General features: G+C 36.4%; 1 protein-coding gene across 1 annotated transcript in view; it reads left to right on the top strand.

The window, feature by feature from the left end:
- IPO5 (importin 5) overlaps positions 1 to 15,247 on the top strand; it is a 38,181-nt gene that overhangs the window by 11,694 nt on the left and 11,240 nt on the right. Inside the window, exons 8-20 of the mRNA XM_010135439.1 lie at positions 2,249 to 2,336; positions 5,478 to 5,584; positions 7,506 to 7,630; positions 7,718 to 7,807; positions 7,897 to 8,070; positions 8,285 to 8,503; positions 9,757 to 9,840; positions 10,587 to 10,719; positions 10,816 to 10,937; positions 11,451 to 11,547; positions 12,036 to 12,208; positions 12,660 to 12,771; positions 13,392 to 13,447. Coding sequence (XP_010133741.1) covers positions 2,249 to 2,336; positions 5,478 to 5,584; positions 7,506 to 7,630; positions 7,718 to 7,807; positions 7,897 to 8,070; positions 8,285 to 8,503; positions 9,757 to 9,840; positions 10,587 to 10,719; positions 10,816 to 10,937; positions 11,451 to 11,547; positions 12,036 to 12,208; positions 12,660 to 12,771; positions 13,392 to 13,447 — 1,580 coding nt within the window. The remainder of the gene's footprint in view (positions 1 to 2,248; positions 2,337 to 5,477; positions 5,585 to 7,505; positions 7,631 to 7,717; positions 7,808 to 7,896; positions 8,071 to 8,284; positions 8,504 to 9,756; positions 9,841 to 10,586; positions 10,720 to 10,815; positions 10,938 to 11,450; positions 11,548 to 12,035; positions 12,209 to 12,659; positions 12,772 to 13,391; positions 13,448 to 15,247) is intronic.

Genomic DNA, 15,247 nt, shown 5'->3' with positions numbered 1-15,247 from the left:
GTTGGTTTTGTTCCTTAGTTTAAAAGGCTTTCTGTTTTCATTCAACTAAAAAGTTGCCAGATCACTTGATATTCACAACTAGAACTGGATCTTAGGCCAAACTGTCATCTTATGCTAGTTTTACTGAACATGATGCTGATTTAGGAGGAAGTCTGTGTACCAGTTACCTGCTCAGGAATTCCATTTGGAGTCAGACTTTCCTCCTTGAGATGACTATTCAAGATAGCAGAGTGTTTTATTGCTCTTTCGCTAGAAATTAGAGTTGCCATCTATCTTGAGGTGTAGCTTTTTTCAGTCTCCAGAAAGTGGAGAGTCATGCATGCTCTGACAAGAACCACGCTTATTGGGCTTATCCTTAACTTTTTTGTAAACAGTCTGTATATTGTCAATAATTAAATTTTGAGAGCTTGTTGGGACAATGTTGAAACTGTAATGCATAACTGTACATTTAAAAAAAAATCTTTGTGAATCTATACTTAGTGGCAACCTCATTCATGTAAAGCATCAAGAAGAAACAACTTATTTACAAGCTTTTGCATGCCATAGATGTAATGATAGCCAGAGAGCTTTAGATGACAGGTTGTTCTCAGCCTTGCTTATTAGTAGCAATAAACACTGACGTTAGTTTCTGGAACCGTGTAGTATTTGTGGCAGGTGATGGTTGACTTCCATATTTCAGAGATGTGATTATACATCTTCTTCGTATGTGTGCTTATGAGTGTCTATATCTGAAAAGCTTCTGGGCTATAATACTTTTTTGCTTCTTTGAGGAAATTCTCTCTAGTGACTACAAGTATATAGACTTCTGGCATCTGGGCATCATGTTAGAGAGTTTGTAGTGTCCATTAAGTTATTTCGATATGTATATAAAAGCTCTTGGAAGGTTTTTGCAACCGTGATATGATCTCTGGCTGAAGATACATAGCCACATCAAGCAAATCAATACATAATTTGATCTTTTCTTCATACTTGCCCCACAATGCTGTCAGTGAGCAGTATTTTCTTCTGTCATCAGTTGACCAGAAGTTTCCCATCTGTCCAGCCCTATGGTGAGGGGAATTTTCTTAGGGTTGTGCCTCTGTCACAGATTACAGTAATGTAAGTATAGTATGAAATTCAGTAGTTACAGTATACCTAATCAGTTGCAGTAAATGTCAACAGCAGCAAGGACTGCTGTATGCCTGCTAATTTTCGAGGTACGTTGCTGTAAAGGACACTTAACTGTGATGCTTCTCTTCAAGATGTGAGGTAGACTGTCCTAAAAAGATTCTTAAAGCTCAAAGGTTGAGTATGTGGCTTAAAAACTTTTGTTTCCAGGGCAAAGTGAAGCTTTTTTGCATAAATTATGCTGAACTCAAATAACTGCTCTGAGCAGTCAGTGTAACACAAAGAAAAGAATACTTGAGAGCACCTTACTTTGGTCTGAAAGTGCAAGGTATACTTTTCACTCTTTGAGCTTCTGAAGCGTACAGGGACAGGCAGGCTTACAATAGACAAATCACTGCACTCCTTCCTCATGTGAAAACCTCAGAAGAATAGGTGTTGCTTATTGCATAGTAGTTGAAGGTTATAATAAAGGTTGTGTAATAGGTTCTGTGAAGACTTATACTGAGAAGAGAGAAAGAATCAATCTATAGAGGTGGAAGCAGAAAACTGGTGGGTGATCATGTGCGAGATATTTTCTTGATACAAACACAAAAATTTAAGTGGGGAAGAATCTCAAGTTCTAAACTATTACCTTATTGTAAAAGTAAAGCTTTATGCTAAGTCACCACTGTACATATAGTGCACAAAATTTATCGTGTCAGTAAAACTAAGGGTTGGGTGTTATTTTTACGTAATGAATATAGTCTCATCAATAAATGTTCAAAGGATGCTGTCAGAGTTCCAGCAAAATGAATGACATATATGTGAGTTCTTAAGGCATTTATTACCTGTTTTTAACTTTTTCAACTTTTAGAAATCACTTTTAGACTTTATTAAAGAATTTACTTTTTACTGTTTTCATGATTTAAAAACTGTTGCGTTGCATTATGAGTCTTGGTAAGAAATACACTCTTTTGCTCTCAAATGTTCTGAAAAGCTATTCTGAATTATTGGCTGATGCATTTTGACAGACTTGGCTATCTGGTGTTAGAAGAAGTTATTTTTCTTCCATGATGTTTTGAAAGGAAAGAACTTAAATTTGATGCTTGTTATTTGAGAGTCTATTTAAGAAAACAACCTGAATTTAAAACTTTTTTTTCAGTTCCTCAAATGTTAGCAATGATGGTTGACTTAGAAGATGATGAAGATTGGGCAAACATAGATGAGGTTGAAGATGACGATTGTGACAGGTAATTATGAGACCAGTTCTTCCAATATATTATCAAGACTGTGTGGCTAAAGGCAGATTGTAAGTGCAGGATGAAAATGACTGCAGAGTATTACTTTTTCTTTACACAAGTAACTCCTCTAATTTTGTTCCCTTGGTCAAGAGCAGTATATATGACTGTTCTCAGTTTATGTAGCGTATTTAGGTACTGTTTCGCAAGTAAGTAAATTCTTTCAGTGTCTGTGTATTGCTGTAATTTACTTCTACAAGTTGCATGTCCTCTTGTCTACTGTTCTGTGCTGTTTTAATTTATCAAACTCTTGTTTCTTCTGTTTGTGTTACTCTGTGCAGAAGTTCAGTGCTTCCTAACCCTTTAAACTGAGATCTTATCCTGAAGTTATCCTGGAACCAAAGCTGAAGAACACCGACCCATTTAAGCATCTACAGCCAATCTCTTCTTTTTTTTTTTCTGTATCATATCATCTTCTATATGCCCTTGAGAAGGTGGTGTTAAAGAAAAAAGCTGCCTACCTTTGAAAGGACATCACAATTGCTGGATTTCATCTGGCTCAAAAATATTATGATTTTGCTGTTATTTTAAATCACTTAGTACAGCTAGCAGTAGCTTATCTTAGGTGAGAAAGATCTAGCAAAGGTGTCCAGTCTTCTGATTTGCCAGTTCCTCTGTGCTTTGTACCTTGTTCCAGCTTTTCAGTAGAATGACAGTGGTTTGTCTTACAGCATCCTGTTATATGTGCTCTTGTCCAAATACAGTTAGAATTAAGTAAAAGAAAGCAGGAATATGTACAGGAGATAACTATCTCCACACTTCTGTAAAGACATGGATGTTCATTTATCAGTCTAGACTCTTTTTTTTTTTTGCCACATCTGGCATCATCTTAGACTCAAATGCAATTAGTGTTTTGGAATAATTTGTCACAGAACACTTGAGATTTTCATAGGAAGATAGGCAATAGAAGATACGTCAATTTACCACTAAACTCAATAGTGACTTCTACTACATACTAGGCATGTAAAGATACTTGCAAAAATTATGTGTAGGAAATTACGGAAGAACCAGTTTTATCTCTGGTTGACTTGGAATACTTTTTTTGTTCCCCTTGATAATGGAATTGAAAGTAAGCTGTACTTTTTTTTTTCCCCTCTCACATGGTAGAACAGACCTTTTTAACCTGTTCTGTTTCCTGAACTTTGAAAATTTGCCATGCCATAGAACTGTCAGACACCACTGCATTCAGGTTTGTCAAGTAGCTGAATCTTTTCATTCATTCATTCAGCAAATTTCAAGGCGAAATAGAATATTAAAGTTCAAACCCTTATCAAACCTTTCAGGGTGTGGAAGTTTATTCAGATGGCCTGCTTTAGGCAGCTTAGTAAGTACTCTGAATCATCCACTTAAGGCATGCAAATTTCTCTTTACTACCATCAGAGTAACTTTGTTCTTCTAAATATGTTAGCTGATTATGGATTTTAGAGTAAGAATTTTCTTTTTTTAGTTCCAAGTTGCAAGTAGAGAGAGCAAAGATCAGAAAACAAGTTATGCTCAGCAACCTTAGCCTGAAGGAGAAACATAGCTTCTTTGGCCCTTGAAGTAATAGGAGAGCTTCAGACTTAGACACAAAATACTGGACATCAACTAGTCTCTAGTGTTGGTGTGTGTGGTGTTAGTTTTTTCTTTTAGCAGGATTGCCGGAGTTACTATGTGTTTCCCACCACTGAAGTTGACCTTTGTGGAGAGTCGTTGATTAGCTGATGTGCCTGGGAGCTAACCTCTTAAGGTGCTTGAGTCAGTAGCTTCATGAGAAGCAGTCTGAGAAACAGGCTAGTGATCATCAGGCTGGAGCCTAGTTAGGGTGTGTTCAAATCTGACCAAGGGGGGATGTGAGTCAGCCTATGCAAAAGCAGCAGGGAATATTTTAGCATTTCCAGGTTTTTTGTTGCTCTGATGTCACAGAGCACTGAAATTCTAAAGGAGGAAGAGGTTAATCCAGCTTCCTCTTCTGGCAAAAGCCTTGCAAACATTGCAGGGAAGTGTGTGGTCTGTTTCTAAGCCAGACTATCTTTACTTCCGCAGACTGAATGTATCAATGAATGGTGGGAGGAAAGAGCTCAAAGAATGTAATTTCAAACTAAAGCTGCCGTTAACTTTAGTGAGTTTGCCCCGATCTAAACCTGTGTGCCTACGCTCTGTTGTCCTGCTGGTGATGTGTCTGTTTATTTGAACATGACTGAAGAACAAATAGAATGTTGACAATATTTTTGCACGAACACCTGTGTTCACAGTATGTGAGTTTCTAGAGGGTTTATGGTTTGTAATGAGATTTGGGGATTCAAGCATAGCAGTTTGAAGACCTCCGTTTCTCACCCAGCTGACTGATACGAGAAAGAGAGAGATTCGTCCCTTTCTGAACCATTACTCAGCTTTTCCATCAGCATGGGTGTCTAGGATGGACTGTAATAACCTTGAGTTATTACAGTGCTAGCCGTACCCATACTGTAACAGTAGTTATCTGTGTCCTGGAAACTTCCTTGCTTTTCTGTAGGGAATAATTTTATTGGGTGGAACAAGTGACTTTACACAGATAATATTTGGCTATTCTCAGTTCTGGAACTGGCAGAGAGTCACAAATTCCTCACCTGGACTGGATGTTTGCTGCCTGAGTCATTTGCAAGAGAACATGCTACTAGAGTACTGGTACTGCAGCCGTGATTGAATGTGCCAAAGCTTGAATTCGCTAAAGCTTGAATTCTGCTGGTTCACCTGATTTATAGCAAGTCTAAACTGGTTTGTGTTCTCATAACAGAAAAGATGGCCAGTATTACTAATTAATTCATTGCAAATTTAGTTTCAGCTTTCTAGCTATGTGTAATTGTTCAAAATTCAGTCATACTTTCAGTGCTAGTAAGGACCAGCTGCTTTGGTACTAGACTTAATCAATAATATATGTTTAGGTGGAGGGTAAATAATTATTCTGTGACTGGCCTGTGTGCTATTATGCCTTATTTACTTACGGAGGCTCATGTGTTCAGATGGCAGAAGTTTGAAGACTAGAACTCCAGGAAAGGACACTTCTGTGCCCTATCGGACTGCTTGTTTTTTTGAAGATACCAAACCACTGATATTTCTGTAACTCATATTTAGCAATGCAGCTGCTGGTGAGAGTGCGCTGGACAGGATGGCATGTGGCCTTGGAGGAAAGCTTGTTTTACCCATGATTAAAGAACATATTATGCAAATGCTTCAGAATCGTAAGTAACGGTATCTTCTGGTTTTGTGGGGGTTTTTTTGTTTGTTTGGTGGTGGTTTTTTTGTTTGGTTTTTTTTTTTTACAATTCTGTCCTTTCCAGGAACTTTCGTACCTCTTTAATCTTCTTGTTTAGCTGATACATTATACACTTCTGATTTCATCAGCAAAACCTGTGATGCTGTGAACTTTTGTGTGTGTGTGTGTATATATACATGCTTGTATACCTTTTCTTAGATTGTGATTTATTAAACGTGTAAAGCGCATTACAGCATTTTTCTGGAACATGGACAGCTGAACAGAGATGTTAAAAACAAAACAATAAATTGTTTTAAAACTCACAGTCTATGAATTAAATGTAAGTAAAGGAAAGCTTCTTTTTTTACTTCAGAATATTCTCTCTAAATCCCTTTACAGTGTCTCACAGTACCTTAAGTGTGCTTAAACTGTCATCTGTAATTCTGTAGCTCAATTTTTTTGCTGCTTCTTAAGTGCTGCATTTGGGTGAAATTTTAGTAAACTACAGTTCGTAGAGGAAATCTTTTTTTTTTTCCTGGAATTTGATGGACCAAAATACAGAAGTGTCTGGTAGGCTGGCTGTCTTAATATTTGTTTCATTAGGTAGTTCCATATTTTCTTATCAGTTGCTCTGTATGCTTCTTTTCCTCTTAAAATACCTGTAATGCTTGCTCAGGCAGTCATTCAAAAATATTGTGCCTTTACTGTATGCACTTTCACTTGACCTGTGCTTTGAGCCTTTAAAAGCAGAAGGTAATGTAGAAGTTCTGGGTACTTTTCCCACCTTTGTGATTTAAAACCCAGATCAAAAAAGTTTTTTTACCACATAGATATGAAACACAGGGCTACTCAAGGTACTGTACCACCTGTAGAGTCTGAACACTTAAAGTCTGTTTGGAATTAAGTTCTTTTGTAAAAAAAAGTTTTATTAAGGAAATGTATTAACCTGACTCTTCCAGTGTGAATAGGTTCAAGGCTAGTAATCGCGTAGTTGTGTAGTACCTACAGGAAGGTGTGGAGTCTAATGATGGTAAGCCATCATCAGTACTCTCAGAAATCAAACTTTTCTTTCTCTTATCTCCACCACTTTTCTCACAGATGTTTATTGAAATAGTAATTTAAAACTTCCGTGTTGCGTTTGGGTAGCCAGATGGTCCAAGCACGATTGCATTTCATTTTGTGGTATCATTAGTTTCAAGCGTGGACTGCATGCTAATAGTAAAACAGCGAGAATAACAAGAGGCTTAACTAGGAACGTCCAGTAAACTGAAATAGCACAAAATAAACTGCTGCTTCACTGTACCTTCTGTCAAGATGATACTTCATCTCATCCTGATCAAACAGAAACTCGAGTGTCAGGATTCCAGTGCTCTGAACTGTGGTGTTCTTCATTCCAGGAATTTAGTGCATTACCGGCAGTAATGAAATCTTGCATTATTTTGGGGAAGAAGTTCTGTTACATGCCTTCTCACAGGTCATTTGATAAACCTGTTCGTTCTTTTGGTTTGTTTTTTTTTTAATCCTCATGGTTTCTAGCACAGAGAAAGATTTTATATAAAATATGAGTAAAGGAAATTTGAGTTTCTTATATGTTTCTCTTGCCCAAACAGAAAGGAGAGGGGTGTGAAAGATCCGTTTCAACAATACCCACTAGACTGAGATTACACTACTAGGACTTGGAGGCAGGGAAAGCCATATATCCCTAAATGGAATGTTACTGTTCTTAAACAGTCTTGGGGTGACTACTGAGAAGATTTAACAAATCAAGTGGATGCATCGATTGCCCTCACCTATTCTTCACTCTTTCTCCTCATGTTCCACACACCCTCTGAAAAGGTGATTTGTCTTTGTCATGCTTTTTAGTTTCTGAAATAGTAACATTTATTTTAATTTTTACTCTTCTGTAGCTGACTGGAAATACAGGTATGCTGGATTGATGGCTCTCTCAGCAATTGGAGAAGGTTGTCACCAACAGATGGAGGGAATTTTAAATGAGATAGTTAATTTCGTTTTGCTATTCCTTCAGGATCCTGTGAGTATAATCCTATTAATTATTTCAAAATGTTTTCATTTCTGCTGTCATGACTATGTTAACTATTTGAGTGTAATACTTTTCCAGCATCCAAGAGTCAGATACGCTGCTTGTAATGCTATTGGACAAATGGCAACTGATTTCGCACCTGGTTTTCAAAAGAAATTTCATGAGAAGGCAAGTAGTAAAATAATAATTTTAAAAAGTGGTAAACCTATGTCCCTTTCAGAAACTTTTGCTTCTGAAGATAAACACTTTTTTTTCAGGTGATAGCAGCTCTTCTGCAAACCATGGAGGATCAAGGCAACCAACGTGTTCAAGCCCATGCAGCTGCAGCACTAATAAACTTCACTGAAGACTGTCCCAAGTCACTGCTTATTCCATATTTGGATAATCTAGTGAAGCATCTTCATTCCACTATGGTGATAAAATTACAAGAGGTATAATATACTGAACAACTTGTCACGTACACAGAAAATATATATATATAGCTGAACTAAGACTTCTGAAATAAGCCAGTATACATATCTGCTGATGTTGGGCTAAACTGACCAAGAGATAGGGTACATAAAAGAGCAGATTTTTACATTTGGCATGCTTTTAAGTAAAATATGTGCTTTAGAAATATGACACTTTATTCTTCCTCTTTCCAAGTTGATACAGAAAGGCACTAAGCTAGTTTTGGAGCAAGTTGTGACTTCAATTGCATCAGTTGCAGATACAGCAGAAGAGAAGTTTGTTCCCTACTATGATTTATTTATGCCCTCTTTAAAACACATTGTTGAGAATGCTGTTCAGAAGGAATTAAGACTTCTACGAGGAAAAACTATTGAATGCATCAGCCTAATTGGCCTTGCTGTTGGTAAGGAAAAGGTAAGCTTAGATCTTATCTAACAGTCTAAGTATATTTTAAAATGCCTTTGGTTTTTGTGGTGTTATTGAATTAATATATTTACTTGTTAAACATATAGCTGTGTTGCTGTTGATTTCTGTGCTTCCTGTTGTCATTTCTGAGGTGACTGTCTGGCTGTTTAGATTCACAAATTCACGACAGAATCATAGGAAAATACTACAGCTTAAGTTATTCTTGTCACACTGAACAATATTGAAAGCAAGCATTTATTCTTTGTTTGGGGTTTTTTTTTTACCTTAAGAGAAATACTGGATCATCTCATTTAGGTAGTGTCAGAATGGTGGGTAAAATGTATACAGTTCAAAGGCACAGTTTTTGTACATGGATGCCTGAAAAAGTTCAAACATGCTTGTAATAGAACTTGAAGTACCTGTTTGTTTGTCATGAGGCTTGAGCAGAGTTGGTTTCTTTTGGTACATTGGTTAAAACATGAGAGACAACTACAAAGGACTGTATTAGAGTCTTAAGTGATGTTCTGATAGAAAGTTTGCATTAAGGTTTACAGATTTTCATTTTACTGAGTGAAGAAAACAGAAAATCACACTTGAAAGTAAAATAGTGTGAATGTACACAGTACAAAAATACTAATAGCCCCCTGCAAAATTACTAGCCCTTTCCTTTGACTTGGACTACCAGTACAATTACCATTCATCCAACTAAATTTTAAACACATTTTAAACAGAAAATGTTTAATTAATTAATGTCATTTATTAATTAATGTTAATGAATTATTCCTGGAGGACTACTGGATTCCTGGAGCATGAGACATGAAAAGGGGGTAGGTATCACCATCATTGGGGCATCTCATGTGACCTAAAATGTTACTAGCTCACGAGTAAGTAGCTCATGCTGTCAGCTTTTACGCCAGTTCCGTAAAGGAGTCAAGGTAAGAAGGAGGGTACCTGTGGAAGTTAGAATTGTCTGATATTTTTTGTGAGGAGTAGTACTATTTATTTATGTAGTGTTTTATTTAAATAAATAAATGCTTTTCAAGTGTATGAATAGAGGTACAGTGAAGCTTAAGTCAAGAATGACTTGGTGATGCTTCCAGAAAAAGAACTTGTTTTTACTGTTCTCTGCATTTCAGTCTAGTTCTTGCTTTAGCTTGATAGTGTGTTGGACTTACCATCAAACAATTTAAGTGAGCGCTTAAGTCTCTGAAAAGTACCCTTTTAATTTGACTTTTTAACATATCATTGTTTCCTATATCTAGTTTATGCAGGATGCATCAGATGTGATGCAGCTGTTATTGAAGACGCAAACAGACTTCAGTGACCTGGAAGATGATGATCCACAGGTATATTAAAATTTTGTCTTTATTATGCATAGTTTGTTGGTTAGTATTAAAAATTATCTTTGTCCTTGTGACTTTTCTGCCCTCTCTCCCCTACACCTTTGGACTAATTTTTCTGCATGTCTTACAAAACCTGAGGTTGATTGCCCTAAGATGGCCTTGGAATCTTTCACAGAAATGTGTTTAGGGAATGAGACTTCCAGGACCTGTATTTGCTGAAGAAATTTCAGCATGTGGGTAATCATTCCTTATCTATTACTAACTACTTTGTTAGGCATTTGTATGACCTATTACCTTGCTGTCACCTTCTTATAAATAGCTCAACAAGACTTGTTAGACAGCTGTTCTAATGAGTGGAGAGCTATTTTGACTTGTGCATCTGAAAACAAATACTCCTCTGAGAACACGGGAGTGCACTCTTTGCTCTGTTTGCTGTTTTCAGGGAATTACTAATTTCAGAAAGAAATTTTCAAGACAGTCATGTTTGCAGTACATCTTATACACTCACATTTTTACATGTATGGCAACTTTGATCAGAGGTACTGTCATGTGTTGGAACAGGCGTTGTGAAGATGTGTTTTTTGTATGGATTGCATACTGGATGAGTTCTCTTTTGTCAGCAGTTTTATGCACCGCTGACATTCTTTAAAGTCCTATAGTATAATGTTCTTCCTTTATGCTTTCCTTTTTAAGTATGCATTAAAATAAAGTATGGGACATGAAAATTCTGACTCTCTTCTGTTTTATAGATTTCTTACATGATTTCAGCATGGGCCAGAATGTGTAAAATTCTTGGAAAGGAATTCCAGCAGTACCTTCCTGTTGTCATGGGACCTTTAATGAAGACTGCCTCCATTAAACCTGAAGTAGCTCTTTTAGACAGTAAGTTTAAGATAATGTTTTTCTTGAAAAAATTACTGAAATAAATGATTTTGAGCACTTTCAGATTTTTAAATTTTTTTCCCCTCTGTGTTACAGCACAAGATATGGAGAACATGAGTGATGATGATGGTTGGGAATTTGTAAACCTAGGAGATCAGCAAAGTTTTGGAATTAAAACTGCAGGCCTTGAAGAAAAAGCAACTGCATGCCAGATGCTGGTGAGTAATAGGACGGTTTTGGTGATTAATATATTGCTGGACAACTGAGGCCAAAATCTGTAAAGAAAATACTATTTGTAGTATTAAATAAAATAGTTCTGTGTTACTTCAGTTGATAGCGTTAAGTTTGGATTTCTGACACTTCATTGCGTGTGGCTTACTTGATTAAAAATAGTTTCTTCAGTTTGGAGCTTCTATTTTTAAGATGAGATAGTTTTCCTTTGTTAGCAAAACTTCTAAGGAATTGGAGATGTTAGAGAGTAGTTCCTTTTTGCAAATACGGATGTTTCTGAATTTGGTTTGAAAAACACACGCATGTACTAAGAGCGAGAACTCATGGTGCTCTCAGGATTTCTCAAAATACCATGGTGGAGGGGGTAGATAAATGGATTATTGCATGTTTTTAAAATAAATTCAAAAAACATTAAGCAATCTTTCTCACCATTCATAGTTGAAAAGTATTAGTAACAGTATTTTCCCTTAAAGGTGGCATTTCCATGCTTTGTGTTTCAGGTTTGCTATGCAAAAGAGCTAAAAGAAGGATTTGTGGAGTACACAGAGCAAGTTGTGAAGCTGATGGTTCCCTTGTTGAAGTTCTATTTCCATGATGATATCCTATTAAGGAATTCCACTGTAGAAATGGAAACTTAGTTTGGAAGCTTTTTTCCTAAGTGAATTGAAAGAGTTAGTGTTAAAATACTCTGTTGCTTTATAGCAGAGATTGTTTCTGAGAAGGTTGTTGTATGAACTATTTTAGGCAATGTATCCTACTTTTCTCCCCTAGTTTCTTTTTAAATAAGCATGCCCATGATGTTAAAAGCAAACAATAGAGAAAATTATGTCTATGCCAACAAAGTGAAGGAGAACTTGAATGGCTTTTCTGTCATGGCCCAAAACAGGTTTGAAACAACCTTTAAATAGCAAACACTTTAATTTTCCTATGATCTTAATCTGTATCTAATTAAGAAATCAAATGCACTGGACATTAATTAAAAGAATCAATTTCAGGTAGAAAATTAAAAACTTTGTGGTGGTGAGTGCTTAAATCCTAAATGTTTAACATTGGCCTTGATTGTTTTATTTCCTTAATAATGAAACGTGTCCGACTGGCAGCAGCAGAGTCGATGCCCCTCCTTCTTGAATGTGCCAGAGTTCGTGGGCCAGAGTACCTCACACAAATGTGGCACTTCATGTGTGATGCGCTCATCAAAGCCATTGGGACAGAACCAGACTCGGATGTTCTTTCAGAAATAATGCATTCTTTTGCAAAGGTAACTTTCTCCTTCACAAACTTTGTGGTGTTACTGTCTGTAGCTTTTTATGGTAGGAAAGTGTATCATGTTCGTTTAAATAGCTAGAAGAAATGCAGGGCTTCCTCTACATGAATTTTAGTTTTACTATAAATGTTGTTACAAATGACTGAAAAACACAGTTGTACTTCTTTTGCAAGGACCAAAATACCAGAGTATTAACCTAAAATATTTACCAGATTTGTTCATTTTAACTGCAAACATTATATGCAGAAGTTATGTGCAGAAAATTTACAGTGGTACTATGCCTTCTGTAATTCGAGCATTGATTACAGTATGAGTGTTTTATTAGTATTATTCTGCTAGTGATCACTTAAAGCAGAGCATGTATTAATATTCTGGGTGCACTTAGATGTAGTTGAGACTGCTCATGGAACTTAAAGCTCAAAAACTGATCATTTTATTTCACTAGTGCATAGAGGTAATGGGAGATGGATGCCTTAACAATGAACACTTTGAAGAACTTGGAGGAATATTGAAAGGAAAACTAGAAGAGCACTTTAAAAACCAAGAATTAAGACAGGGTGAGTTAACACAAATTCCTGTTAACATGTAATAATGGTTGTTTTTTTAAAGCTGAATTCCTAATCATTTCTGAAAATACATGCACACCAAGAGAAAAAACTTACTTCAGATTTCTTTAATTTGCATGTTTATGTAAGGTAATTGGGCTTTGAATCAACAGAATTAGATGAGTTATATTTGTAAGCTCTGGGAGAAATGAAGATGGTATCATTTGCAGAAATACTGTAGTTCAATCAAAAGTTGTTGGACAGATTTACTTGAAGACAGTGTACATGTCTGTGGTGGTGTCATTTCTGTGGTTTTTTTCACCTGGAGTCTTTGCAGTTTTCTTAAATCAATAGTAGTTTCTTATTTTTCTGCACTTTTCTTGTCCTTATGGACAAACTGGTGTGTTTATTTCTATTTCCTGTGCTTTTACACATTCTTAAACTGAGCTGTGGTGTTATGCTTCTTATTTTTTTGTGAAAGCTCTTCAAAGCTTCTTAAAGAGAGAAAATTCCTGTTGCATCTTCAGCTTCTGTTTCTTATTTTCTAAATTTTTCTGCATCACCTTTTCCCTTTCACAGGCTTCTTTTGCACTTGTAGACATATAATGTTTTAATTTTTTTTTTTCATTTAGTGAAAAGACAAGATGAAGACTATGATGAACAAGTTGAAGAGTCATTACAAGATGAAGTAAGTTGGTTTGGAGAGTTTTTCCATTTGATTTGTATCCTTGTGTTTTATATTACCTGGATATGGTATGCTACACTACTCAGTTAAAGCATCCTGCATCCTCAGAATTACTTCTTCCTGGAAGAGTGGTGTTAGCATATTCCTTCAAAACTTCTAGTAAGAAATGGGTCACACTTATGTGTGAATTAGAAAATAGGAAAAGTTTCCTTGTCTGATATACTGAAGGAAAAAGTTCAGGATATAGCTCTTAATTTTCTTCATCCTCTCAAACAATTCTTAGATGACTTTAGTCTGCTGTCAAATGATGTATCAGAGATAATTTAAGGCCTAGTTCTGCTGACCTGATTTTTCTTTGTGCCTTATGACCTAGGTGGCTCTTAATCTTGAGCATACCTCTAATACCTAGACCTCTGACATGTCAGGTCAGGAGCCTGTCTCAAATAGTCTAGACCTAAAATAGCAGGATGAATAGTTGGCATGATGTGTTTGCTCATGAGAGAATACCAAAGGGACTAATTACCTGCTAAGATACCAAACTGACTTTTTAGTTTGAAGTGGAGATGACTGTAGAAGAGATGTGATAGTTCTGTTAAATATTGGTGTGGAGAGAATAAATAGGAAGTCTCTGCTGCTTCTAACATCAGACATACATCAGTACATTAAAGATCTAGGAAATTTTTTTGCCATACAATGCAAGTGTAAAATTTGAAGTTGAATTGTGAAGCTTGTTTGCATGACTTTAATCTGTGTGTACACTCTGGAATATACCTTAACAGATCGTGCACCCATATGTAAACACTTTTCTTAAATAAGAATGTTGTTCTTGAGCGCCTTTCCTTTGGGAAAGGAAGCATTAAAAAGGATAGATTTCTGGAGCCTATGTACTTGAGATGAAAAAAATAACAAAACTCGAGTTCTGAGACAAGAGCCTTTACTGATTTTTCTCCCTTTTTTATTTGCAATGTTTACTCTTCATTTTCGTAGACAGTGAGTCTTTTCTTATGTGTCACTCTATAGGGATAATAAGAGAAAATGCTAGCATGGAGCAGTTTCAGAAAAGTTATATCCATACTCTGCAACATTGTTGCAAGGCATTTTTAGAAATGCTTTAATTTATAGTTGACCTTGCAGATTTTGGGTTTTTTTAAAGACTCCAAGGAAGACTTGTCTGCATTACCCTGGGAAAGTAGGAGTGGGATCAGAATGTTACTTCTCATATGGAGAGAATTAACATATGGTAATGAGTAACATTTGGATGTACACCTTTGGTCCTGGAATATGTTTATGTAGCCCTTAGCAAAAGGCAGCAAAAATATAAGGGAGTACAGAAGTCATGGAAGATATTTGAACAGTAGTGTCAGTAAGATACCCAGATACAGCCCTAGCTTAGGCAATACATAAACTGCTGATGTGATAGAGGGTAGGAGAAGGCATATTCTAAGCAAGCGTTATGCTCTCTGTAAACAGACAATACCAGGCCAGGGGGCCCTTGTGGTGTGCTGCAGCAGTTCTCAAACCTTGTTTTCATTTGTGTTTATGTTCCAGAGTTATGACTTGAATTATGCCTTGATGATGCAGAGGTTGTCTAACCAGGCAGGATTTAAATATCTGGTTGTGGGAAGCTGCCTGTTGCATGAGAAATACTCACTAGAGACCAGAAACCAGCTCTATTCTGTTTTCCCTGCCTGTTCAAAGTATAAACTTATTAAAAGAACCGTGCTGAGTACAGTAGAACGTGCTTTAAAACGAAGTTAAAGGGTTTTCCCTACCCAAGTGTGTTTAGGGAACAGCCCTGGTTTG

The sequence above is a fragment of the Buceros rhinoceros genome, unplaced genomic scaffold, assembly GCF_000710305.1.
Source record: "Buceros rhinoceros silvestris isolate BGI_N320 unplaced genomic scaffold, ASM71030v1 scaffold9254, whole genome shotgun sequence".
Taxonomy (NCBI): Eukaryota; Metazoa; Chordata; class Aves; order Bucerotiformes; family Bucerotidae; genus Buceros; species Buceros rhinoceros.
The sequence above is the reverse complement of the archived record's forward strand: the minus strand, read 5'-3'. Positions and strand labels throughout refer to the sequence as shown.